General features: G+C 49.2%; 2 protein-coding genes across 2 annotated transcripts in view; both read left to right on the top strand.

The window, feature by feature from the left end:
* LOC143295127 (uncharacterized) overlaps nt 1–10,433 on the top strand; it is a 28,893-nt gene extending 18,460 nt beyond the window's left edge. The window contains exon 2 of the mRNA XM_076606691.1: nt 9,482–10,433. Within this exon, the coding sequence (XP_076462806.1) occupies nt 9,603–10,433 (831 nt within the window). The 5' untranslated portion in view covers nt 9,482–9,602. The remainder of the gene's footprint in view (nt 1–9,481) is intronic.
* Nucleotides 10,379–12,500, top strand: part of LOC143294818 (uncharacterized) — a 69,023-nt gene continuing 66,901 nt past the window's right edge. Inside the window, exon 1 of the mRNA XM_076606314.1 lies at nt 10,379–11,444. Coding sequence (XP_076462429.1) covers nt 11,392–11,444 — 53 coding nt within the window. The 5' untranslated portion in view covers nt 10,379–11,391. The remainder of the gene's footprint in view (nt 11,445–12,500) is intronic.

Here is a 12,500-nt window from a genome sequence, read left to right on the forward strand (position 1 = left end):
GGCCAGGACTGCTGCCGCATCTTCTCATACAGGGGGCAGTCTTGGAGAATATGGGATGGGGTCTGGTCAGCCTGGCCGCAACCACATAGCGATGTGGCTGCCACTCCAATCCTCTTCAGGTGTGCTCGGAGGCCGCAGTGTCCTGTGCGAAGGCGGTAGATGGTAGTCTGGTGTCTCCTCTCCAGTGTCCTGATGGGATTCTGGTGTGCCTGGTAGCCTCCGTTCAGGGTGACCCAGCCTCTTCGGAATCTGCTGCGGAGGAGAGTTTTTGCTTCCTCATACGTGGCAGGAAAGATAGAATAATTCATAGATAGATAGAATAATTATAGAATAATTCATTATGGCAGAGGACAACCCTTTTCTTGCCATGGGTTCTTTTTTCAGTGCGCGAATTGCGTGGTGCACACTGGACCTCGGTTTGTCGTCTCATCCGAAAGACTAGAGGCTCAGTTTGATTTTTCCAGTCAAACGTGAGAGAACGGCCGAGACCGAGAATCGAACCCAGATCCTCACGGACACTGAATTGGCAGATGAGCATCTTAACCACTTTCCACCTTCCCTCAGGTGTCATGATTTTAAAGAAAAAATGCTTTCCTGTATTTAAAGGCGAAAGGTCTCATTGCCTTTTGTCAGTTCATAGCAATGCTTGTCGAGTTTGATATTTAAAAGGCGGGTTCTAACCCTCTCCTTATATCAGAGATTGACATATGTTTACGGCAGCAGTCCTGGCCTGGGGGTGCTGACCTCAACACCAAGCTCTGGGGGACGGCAGCCGATCTTCACCGGACGTCCGAGTTTGTGGCATCCCTCGGACTTTGACCCTGACTGCGTAGCTGTCGAACGCAAAAGAAAGAAAAGACATATCCTTACAGTTGTGCCAACAGAAAAGTGAGAGCTGTATGATCAATGGTTTCTCCATTGCAATGGGAAGTCATTGACAGCTTAGTCTTTTGTGAAGAACTATGACTCTCAAACTAGGAGGCAAGATTGCACTGGCTCTTAGTGCTGCAGCCTTGGACAAGGACGGTTTGGCCTTTTGGGAACCATCCCAGTGCCGACTGTCCTAACACCCTCTTGGCCGAGAGAGTAGGGGATGCAACTTGGGCGAGACACTCTCCGCTATAATCAAATTCTAGCCCAGATAGTCAGGGACAGCAAATGCATCCTCTGCATTTCTGGTGGTCTTTGTCGGACATGACTATCACTCATACATACCAACACACACAACAAAAAACAAAAAAAAAAAAAAATCCTCGCCTTCCACTCTTTTAGCCTTCCTCAACCGACATCATAATTATACATGTGTAAGGTGCTTCTCCCAGTGTCACACCACCATGCTGAAGGTGGTCCTCGAACCCTGACCACAGATGAACACTGAATCACAAGTCCAACACCTAACCGATTCTTCCTCGGTGCCCTCTGTACTACAAACCCCCTCTCCCCAAGTCCCTTCTCACTCCCACCACCACCACCACCACCATCACCAGCACGCAATGTGACTTGGGTTTGTTGTTTTTAGCCGGTCTGTTGCGACCTAAGAAAGGAAGGCTGTCACATCAATAATTCAAGGAGGCATCCGTGCTTTGTGTTCAGGCGGGTAAGCCTGGGGTGAGGGCTAATGATGAGAGCGTGACGTACACTGGGACAGGAAGCGCGGGGTGTGGGAGAAGAGGAAGCGAGAGGAAGAGGTCGGGTGATTGAAGGGGAGGGGTGGGGACTCTGGGGACTCTGGGGACTATGTGGGGGTGGGGAGAAGGGGGAGAGGGAAGGGGGTGATGAAAGGGGAAGAGGGACCCTTGAGGACTAGTCGTAGGTTGGGGGGGGGGGGGGGGAGTGGGAAGGGGGTGATAAAAGGGGAAGAGGGACCCTTGAGGACTTGTCATAGTTTGGGGTGGGGGGTGGGGGGGGGAGTGGGAAGGGGGTGATAAAAGGGGAAGAGGGACCCTTGAGGACTAGTTGTAGATTGGGAGGGGGGAGTGGGAAGGGGGTGATAAAAGGGGAAGATGAACCCTTGAGGACTAGTCGTAGGTTGGAAGGGTAGGGGGGGGGGGAGAGTGGGAAGGGGGTGATAAAAGGGGAAGGACCCTTGAGGACTAGTCGTAGGTTAGGGGGGGGGGAGTGGGAAGGGGGTGATAAAAGGGGAAGAGGGACCCTTGAGGACTTGTCATAGTTTGGTTGTTGTTGTTGTTTTTTTTTTTTGTTTTTTTTTGGGGGGGGGGGGAGTGGGAAGGGGGTGATAAAAGGGGAAGAGGGACCCTTGAGGACTTGTCATAGTTTGTTTTGGTTGTTTTTTTTTTTTTTGGGGGGGGGGGGGGAGTGGGAAGGGGGTGATAAAAGGGGAAGAGGGACCCTTGAGGACTAGTTGTAGGTTGGTGGTGGTGGGGGGGGGGGGGGGGTAGAAGGAGGAAAAGAAAGGGGATGGTGAAAGGGGAGGGGAATCCTAGGGACTATTTGGGGTTAGGAGTTAAAAGGGGAGGAAAGCGAAAGGTTGGTAAAGGGGAATGAGGGACCCTGGGGGAGTACTTGGGCCGGGCGGGAGGGTGTGTGTGTGTGTGTGTGGGGGGGGGGGGGGATGTGGAGAGGGAAGGGGGTGGTGAAGGGGGAGATGAGACCAGGACGGCGAGAGGGGTGGATACCTTGGGGACTAAATAGGAGCAGTAGGGGAAGGGAAGGGGAGGGGTGATAGGTAGAGGATTGTGGGGGGGTTCGGGGGCGGGGCGGGGGGGGGGGGGGGGGGGGGATCTTGTAGGACTGTGGATGGATGGTAGAGAACGGAGAGGGAAGAAGGGAGCCAGAACGGGAGATATCAGGCAATACATGAGGGTAGGGGTAAGGTGTGGATAAGACAAGATAAGATAAGATAAGATAAGAATAATTTTATTATCTCCAACTGGAGAAATTTGGTCAGGTGCATTATCACAACATAGACAAGTAAACAACATGGGGACCATAACTGTAAAAGTCAACAACAGCTTTTACGAATATTACGAAGATACAAATGTAAAAAAAATATCTCATACACCGTTTCATACATACATCCACACACTGCAGGTAATAGCTAGTATTCTTAATGTAAAAACAGAAAGAATTAAGAACCATTATTTGAATATAATTATAAACATAGCCTACTATACTGCACATTTATTATAATAGACAGATAAGATAAGAATAAAGATAAATTGCGATTACTTGATTAAACAAGAGTAATAAACAGATGTTCTCAAATAAAAGCATTTCACATATTCGCTTTTAAAAACATTGCAATTGAAATTGAAAAATTAATTGTAATTGAGCAATGGAGTAGGTTACTATTGGTGGTGGTGGGGGGCACTCTTGGAAACTGTATTGGAAGAGGAGGGAGAGGGAGTTGGAGCTGGAGGAGCGGGTGGGGAAGACCCTTGAGGACTGTTGGGAGAAGGAGGGACAGGGGTGGGGGTGCTGGAAGGTGGAGTGGGAGGGGGGGAGGAGGGGGACTGTAAAAACTGTATGGAGGGTTGAGGGAAAGCAATGGGAGAGGAGGGGGTGGGGGGTGGGGGGTGAGGGTGGGAAGACCCTCGGGGAGGACTGTTAAGAGGAGGAGGGACAGTGATGGGGCTGCTGGAAGGTGAAGGTGAAGGGGGAGAGGGGGGGGATACTGTTAGGACTGTATGTATGGATGAGGGAAAGCAAAGGGAGGTGGGTGGGGAAGACCCTTAGGGGCTTAGGAACTATTGGGAAAAGGAGGGAGTAGAGGGAAGGAGATGGGTATGAAGTGGAAGGGAAGGAAGAGTGGAGATGGGGGGAGGGAACACTATAGAGCTGAACAGTCTCAGAGGCCTTCTCTCTCAGAGAGAGAGAGAGAGAGAGAGAGAGGATATACACTACGTCTCCAGCCACTTAACTCTCTCACGGCTGACTGCAGCCTTTGGTCAAGCGTCGTTGTTGGACGTGTACGTAACTGCGGGTGAGAAGAGACGATAGAAGAGCGAGGTGAGGGTGTGTGTGTGTGATAGTTAGGTTGGTGGATGGATGGTGGTGGTGTGGTGGGGACCTTCCGCCAAAGGAGGTTAACGTTGGTGAGAGGGAGAGAGTGCTGAAGTGGATTGTGAGGGAGAGAGAGAGTGTGTGTGTTAAGTGGATTGACGGAGAGAGTGCTAGAAACGAAGGGTATTGGAATCCGTCTTCTAACAGGAGCTGAGTGTAGCGTAGAGCGCGGTTCCGCTGAGCGAGGTGATTGGTCGGTCAGACCGGAGGGGAAATTGTCCAACGTGTGGCCTGACAGGCATGGCATGATTTCTGGCTGCCTCCCTGCTTGGGTTGGGGAGCTGGTAGTGGGATCGTGTCCCCGCGGCCCTGCTAGTCGCAGAAACAGGTCAGCTGGGTCGATTGATGGAAAGAAGCAATCTTCTAGTTCATCTTCTTCTTGTTCATCCTGTTGTTCTCGTTCTTCTTGTTTTTGTTGCTGTTGTTGTTGTTGTTTTTCGCTGTAATTTGCTCATCCCACCAAGTTACTGGATAACGATTCCACGTGGAATGCAGTGCGAGCTGACAAATAATAACAGCTAAATAAATAATTACATTGATAAATAAATATTTTTTAACAAAGGTTCGTTCAATCGTAAACATCAACAAACACACAACCATTGATTTATCTATTTATTTATTTATATATTTTTTATATTCGTCTAGCTAGCTATCTGTGGGATTTACGGTATGCCCTCAATGTTTATACGAAGGTCAGGATCTGCTTCCTTGTTCTTCATAAGCAGATGTGGTGTATTTGTATTTGTATTTCTCTTTATCACAACAGATTTCTCTGTGTGAAATTCGGGCTGCTCTCCCCAGGGAGTGTGTAGTGTATATGGCTTCAGTCAAATCGCTTGGACACCTTCGTAAAACTGAAACCGTATACTATGAAAATTGCTTGCCTGTGTCTTTTTCGTGTCATCATTTCGACAAGTATGGTGCAATGAAGATCACGTTTTAGGTGGTGGTTGTTTCTTTTACGGAAGAAGAAAAGAAAGAAAAACAATAAAAGCGTTGGACAATGTGGAAAATGTTTGCCTGATTCTCTTACAATGTGGAAAATGTTTGCCTGATTCTCTTATGTATAATCATTTCAACAAGTATGTTGCTGTGAAGATCAGGTATTAGGCTGGTATCGTTTCTTTTATGGAAGAAAAACAAGAAGAAGATGAAGAAAAGAAAAATAAACAACAAAAGTGCTGGACAATGTTTGCCTGTGTGTCTATTACGTATAATCATTTCGACAAGTATGTTGTAGCAGAGATCACGTTTTAGGTTGTCGTTATTTCTTTTATGGAAGAAGAGAAGACAGAAAAGAAACCAAAACAAAAAAACAAACAAACAAAAACAAAAAAAACAAACAAACAAAAGTGCAGGACAGTGTGGAAAATGTTTGCCGCGTCTCCTACGTACCAGCATTTCGAGAAGTTTCTTTCAAGTCTGGCCTTAAAACCCACCTCTTCCCAAAATAGCTTCCCTTGCCTGCCCTTCCTTGTCTTTAGTTTCTACAGTTTTAGAGTTATGCATGCGTGTGAATGACTGGTGCGAAAGCACTCTGATTTGTCTCTGCACATTATTATTATTATTATTATTATTAAGTGTGCTGCAGTGAAGATATCGTTTTAGGTTGTTGTCGTTTCTTTTATGGAAGAAGACGAGAAGGAACAGTTTCAGTTTCAGTTGCTCAAGGAGGCGTCACTGCGCTCGGACAAACCATATACGCTACACCACATCTGCCAAGCAGATGCCTGACCAGCAGCGTAACCCAACGCGCTTTGTCAGGCCTTGAAAAAAAAAAAAAAAAAAAAAAAAAAAAAAAAAAAAAAAAAGGGGGGGGGGGGAATAAATAATAGATAAGCTTACATAAATAAATAAATAAATAAATAAATAAATAATAATTATAATATAGAAAAAGGTAGTAGTAATAATAATAGTAATACTAATAAAATGATAATAATAAAAAATAAATAAATAAATAAATAAGACAACAATGGTGATAATTAAGCGAATGAATGTAAAATATGACGACACACATTCACACATACACCCACACATGCATAACAGAAATGCACCAAACATGCAGTTTCACAGATATGAAAGTACAGTCAAATACATATAAACGTACATGAGCTCCAACACACACACACACACACACACACACATTACCTTGCACCTCCTCCAACCCCCTCCTCCACACACTCATTTCTAGCCTACGTATCGCAGCTTCCACGGCACACACACACACACACACACACACGCACGCAAACACACACTCACAGAGATGAACACTTACTTGTACAAGCACACACATATACGCCCATATTTCCCACCCCCAACCCCCACACATATATACAAAGATATATATATATATATATATATATATATATATATATATATATATACACACACACACACCCGTACACAGATCTCTCCTGACACTTGTGTACACTTACACTCTCGCGCATTCACAAACGCACTCAAAAACACAGACCCACACATCCACACAAACACACACACGCACACGCACAGAGGCTGCCAAGAGGGATGGGAAAAGATCTCTGATGCCAAGAACGTGGCGTCTAGTGTGTTGCTCAGTCTATTGTATTTGGAAAGGCCCACAGAGACTCTGTTCCGTTTTGAAGAAATTTGCGCAATGTTGGTTTGGAAATGATGCCGATATTTGTTTGATTTGCAAAGCATCGTGCTCTACCTTTCATGTTAGACTTTCGGCCGCTCCCTCTCTCTGCTTTTATTTCTTTGAGGCGATCGATGGTGTGATGGCCTGAGAAGGAACAGAGACAACAAAAGCGTTGGATGGTGTGATGGTTGTGGAACCACTGGGTGAGGCTAATGAGGACGATTGTGGCGCCGTCTGAAGGGAGACAGGTTGTGACGCGGAAAGTGGGCCTCTCTTGGCGCCCCGAGATGTATGTCGCAGACCCAGACAATTCGCTCTCTCCTCTTTTAGTGACATGGAGTGTGATGGAGAGGGCAGTAGGGAGGATGTGTGTGTGTGTGTGTGGGGGGGGGGGGGGGTGCGGGGGGAGGGGCTTAGGGGGGAGGGGGGGTCTTTTTGTGTCTTGTCTCTGTCTGTCTGTCTGTCTGTCTCTGTCTGTCTGTCTGTCTCTGTCTCTGTCTCTCTCTCTCTCTCTCTCTCTCTCTCGCGCGCGCGCGCCTTTTTATTTTGCTTCACAATCTGTTTTTCCTTTCTGTTCCATTTTGTCTGTTTTGCACCATTTTTGTTCTAATTTGTAGCTACTATGTCACTAGATCTTTACAGCTAATGACATGAAACATTTCAGTGTTCAGTGTTCTCTCTCTCTTTACTTCTGTTACTGTGTCTCTTTTTCTTTGTGTCTCACTTTATCTCTTTTTTCCCCATTTTCCCCATTTGAGGGCTGGATGAAAGAAACAAGCTTGGTGTTTATTCTATCACGCTCAGAAATTAAAGCCATTCATTCATTCATTCATTCATTCATTCATTCATTCATTCTCTGTCTCTCCTTTCTCTCTGTAACCTTACTGTCTGTCTTTCTGTCTCTTGGTTTCTATCTGTCTGTCCGTCTAGTAATAATAGTAATGATAATAGTAGTAATGATAACAATAACAACAGCAATAACAACAATAACGATAGCATTTATCCAGCAAGAGCCCAAAGCGCCATCATCGACTTGACTGTTGAAGAAGTGGGGGGAAGTACTGTCATTCTTTTGGAATAGGAAGTGGTGATGGTGATGGTGGTGATGTTGATGGTAGCGGCGGGTGGTGGGGGATGGAGGTGGTGCTGATTGATACACATGCATTTTTCATGGCTCACCAGCTGACCTTTCATTCAGAGTCACCGCCACAATGTGTTGTGAGGAATGGCATGGTGACGCAACTGAAAAGCATATATACATCTTTCATGGCTTCTAGTGTATGGCCTCCTTGTTCCTTTCAGTGTCCCGGCCGCTAAGTACTGGAGAAGACTGATTAACTTCAGGGCTGCTGGTCAGTCCACTGGGGAATTCGTCACAGAAAAGCAGGTCACGTCATGTTGTGGTCAATCACATGTGTCGGGGTGGAACACGCTTTCTCGCAGTGCCTACGGCCCAACGCTCAGCTTATACCACAGATCGACTGATATACGCTTACAGTTGGCCCAACAGCAAAGTGAGAGCTGTATGCTCAATGGTTTCTCCATTGCAGTGGGAAGTCATTTACAGCTTAGTCTTTTGTGTGTGGAGGACTATGACCCTTAAATTTGGAGGCAATACTGCATTGATTTCTTAGTGCTGTAGCCTTGGGGGGCTAGCTGGCCTTTGAGAACCATCCCAACACTGACCGTCCAAAAAAAACCCTCTTGGCCGAGAAAGTGTGGTTGTAACATGGGCAAGACACTCTCCACTATAATCAAATTCTAGCCCAGATAGTCAGGATAGCAGATGCAAGAAGGTTGAATCACAACAAACAAAAAAACCCCATATCAACACTTAATTTAGTGCCCTTTCCACACTCTCCAGGCTAGACTGTGAAGCATTGTGAAACTCCCTTGACAATCACATTAGAGTAGAACGTTGTTTCTTTCCGATGTTATCCCCAACATCCTTCGGAGAAAGACTGGGGGTCGAGTGGTTTAAGCGTTGGACTTTCAATCTGAGGGTCCAGGGTTCGAATCACAGTAACGGCGCCTGGTGGGTAAAGGATGGAGATTTTTCCGATCTCCTAGGTCGACATATGTGCAGACCTGCTAGTGCCTGAACCCCCTTCGTGTGTACACGCACGCAGAAGATCAAATACACTCGTTAAAGATCCTGTAATCCATATCAGTGTTCGGTGGGTTATGGAGACACAAAAATATCCAGCATGCATGAACCACGACAGAGTCATCGGCAAGTCGATGTTGGTCGTGAAACGGAAAGAAGAAGTCTTGGTATATGTTGGTTTCAGTTCAAGCTATAATTGTCCTGTTTTGCTGCAAAGAAAATAATTCCGATGTTGAATTTTGGGTTGGTTCATTGTAATGATCCCTCATGTGGAATTAATGTTAAAAAAATGGGTGTCAGCTTCAGTTTTCTTCACCGTCAGTGTTTTCACAAGCGCCATCATCATCGTCATGGTCGTCTTTGTCGCCCCCCCCCCTCTCTCTCTCTGTTTTTTCTTCTTCCATATTTGTATTATGACCCACTCCGATGACAAAGGTAATGCATTTAATGAAAATAAGGGGGATGAGATGTTTATGATGTTCATTATGATGATGGTAATGGTGATGATGATGATGGTGATGATGTTGATGACGACGACGACGACAATGATGATGATGATCATGACGACTTTAATGACGACGATGATGACGATGATGATGACAACGACGTCGACGATGATGATGACGATAACGACTTCGATGATGATTATGAGGATGAGGATGATGATGATGATGTCATACCACAAGCAGAAAGAAAAAAAAGTGAATGTCGACCACTTTTCCTTGTTACAGATCCAGACAGCCACAGAGCCGTGACATTTTGAAAGACCTTGTCCATCACGCTTCGCAGGACTCCCACTAGTTACCTCAACATCCCTTCGCCACCAGTGACGTCACCAGGCCACGAACAGGGATGACGTCATCCGTGACCCACACGACGGTCTCTTGCAGCATTAGCAGCAGCGGCGGCGGCGGCCGCGGCGTCAGCAAGGGAGATGACGATGCGGTGAATCGAAGAGTGACGTCAAAACAGGACGACGAGCCCGCCAACGGCCTGGTGCGCAACGCCAGTTTCTCCACCATCACCGTGACACCGTCACACGGCGGCGGCGGTGGAACCGGAAGTGGCACCGGAACCGGAACCGGAACCGGAACCCTCTCCCACTCCCACTCCGCTCACAACGTCGGCACCCCCACAACTACTACCAGGGGAGGAAGCGTGTCGACCGTCTTCTCCTCCAACCACCACCGGCGCTCGTGGCAGCTGAGTCTGTCCAACTACAGCAACAACGACACGCGAGGCTGGGAAGGGGAGGAGGGGAACAGGAAGAAGGGGGAGGCAGGAAAGGTCACTACAGGGGACCCTCCTGGGTCTCTGGATAAGCGTCAGAGTCGCTCCGTGGTGGTGGTGTACCCTGAGGACCGACCGTCGTCGTCGTCGTCGTCGTCGCAGACCGTGCTACACGGCCCCACCTCGCCCAGACCCGCCGTGCCCAGCGTGTGTGTCACCGCCCACCCTGAGCAGTCAGGAGGAGGAGGAGGAGGAGGGGTGGGTTCTGGTGGCGAGGGTGTGGGCCTGGGTGGGGGTGGTGAGGAGGAGAAGGAGGAGTGTGTGGTGGACATGTCGTTCGGTGGATCTGCACGTGCTGGTGGTGGTGGTGGTGGTGGTGGTGATGGTGGTGGTGGAAGGGGGAGGAGTGGGTGGAGGGTCTGGCTCCCGAGTGGAGGAGGCGTGGTGGTGTGATGGTGGTGGTGGTGGTGGTGGTGGAGGGGGTCCGGGGGCGGAGGGTGATGGTGGTGGTGACTGTGGTGAAAGGACTGGGGATCGTTGTTGTCCTGGTAACACCACCACCACCAGCAGCAACAGCAACAGCAACGACAACGACAACAACAAGAAGCACAACAACAACAACGACAACGACAACAACAACAGCGTGCTCACCTCGTGGTCCAGCCACCAAGAGCCTCACCAGCTTCGTCATCACCCTCACCCCTACCCCCACCACCACAGCAAACACCACCACCGTCCTCTCCCCAGCCCTGCCAACGACTGTGGACAGGGGCAGGGGCAGGACTCGATCGAATTAACCCTCTACCAAATTAACTACCCTTCCCCGCCCTCCACCACCCATACCCCAACCTCCGCCACCACCACCAACAACAGTAACGATAACGACAGACCCGGCCCATCAGAGTCCAGTCACCACCAGCACCAGCACCAGCACCACCATCATGCCAACCAATCAGGGGCTGCAGCTTTGCAGAAAAGTGACTATCCTCCTCCTCCTCCTCTCCATTATCAAACTCAGAGCCAATCAGCGACGGTGTTATTATTAGGAACGCTGCCTGACCGCCCACAACCCGTGGCCTCTGTGGTGAGCAGTGTCGCTGGGGAGCAGCAGAGAGAGCGGAGCACGCACTGTTCCTTCTCAGAGGCGGAGCCCACAGAAACCCATCACCATCACCACCATCAGCAGCAGGATAGACGTCGTTCCAAACACTACCAGGAGGAGGATATCCACCACCATAGCGGACCATGGAAGAGGAGTCAGGATAAGGACGCCCCAACCACCATCATCGCCGCCACCTCCTCCTCCTGCTGCTGCTCCGACGTGCCTCCGGACACCCAGCCCCTGCTGTGCCCGCTGTCTCCCCCACCCCGGGTGAGGCTGGACGGGGTGGCGTGCTCGGACAGCCCCGACATGGGCGCAGACAACACCCTGCTGCGCTTTCACAGTCTGGACAGCAAGGACAGGTAGTGGCTGTGTTGGTGGTGGTGGTAGTGGTGGTGTGGGGTGAGGGGTGGTGTTGGTGTAGGGTGGGGTGGGGTGAGGAGTGTGGTGTGGTGTTGTTTTGTGTTGTAGTGGGGTGTGTTGTTGATGGGGTGGGGTGGAGTGGGGTGTGTTGTTGATGGGGTGGTTAGTGTGGTGTGGTGTTGTTTTGTGTTGTGGTGGGGTGTGTTGTTGGTGGGGTGGGGTGGGGTGTGGTGTGGAGTTGGTGTGGTGTGGTGTTGGTGTGGTGTGGTAAGGTATGGTGTTGGTGTGATGTGGTGGGGTGTGGTGTTGGTGTGGTGTGGTGTTGGTGTGGTGTGGTGTGGTGTGGTTGTGTAAGGTGTGGTGTTGGTGGGGGATGGGGTAGGTGTGTTGTGGTGTTGTGTGTTGTGTTGTTGTGTGGTGTGATGTGGTTTGGTGTGGTGTGGTGTTGGTGGGGAGGGGTGTGGTGTGGTGTGGTGTGGTGTTGGTGTGGTGTGGTGTGGTAAGGTATGGTGTGGTGTGGTGTGGTGTGGTAAGGTGTGGTGTGGTGTGGTGTGGTGTGGTAAGGTGTGGTGTGGTGTGGTGTGGTGTGGTGTTGGTGTGATGTAGTGTGGTGTGGTGTTGGTGTGGTGTGGTGTGGTGTGGTGTTGGTGTGGTGTGGTGTGGTAACGTGTGGTTTTGGTTGGGAGGGATGGGGTAGGGTGTGTTGTGTTGTGGTGTGGTGTGATGTGGTTTGGTGTGGTGTGGTGTTGGTGTGATGCAGTGTGGTGTGGTTGGGTATGGTGTTGGTGTGATGTGGTGTTGGTGTGGTGTGGTGTTGGTGGGGAGGGGTGGTTTTGGTGTAGTGTGGTGTGGTGTGGTGTGGTGTGATGTTGGTTTGGTATGGTGTTGGTGTGGTGTGATGTGGTGTGGTGGTGGTGTGGTGTGGTGTTGTGTGGTGTTTGTGTGGTGTGGTGTGGTGTTTGTGTGGTGTGGTGTGGTGTTTGTGTGGTGTGGTGTGGTGTTTGTGTGGTGTGGTGTTTGTGTGGTGTTTGTGTGGTGTGGTGTGGTGTTTGTGT

The sequence above is a fragment of the Babylonia areolata genome, chromosome 20 (genome assembly GCF_041734735.1).
Source record: "Babylonia areolata isolate BAREFJ2019XMU chromosome 20, ASM4173473v1, whole genome shotgun sequence".
Lineage (NCBI taxonomy): Eukaryota > Metazoa > Mollusca > Gastropoda > Neogastropoda > Buccinidae > Babylonia > Babylonia areolata.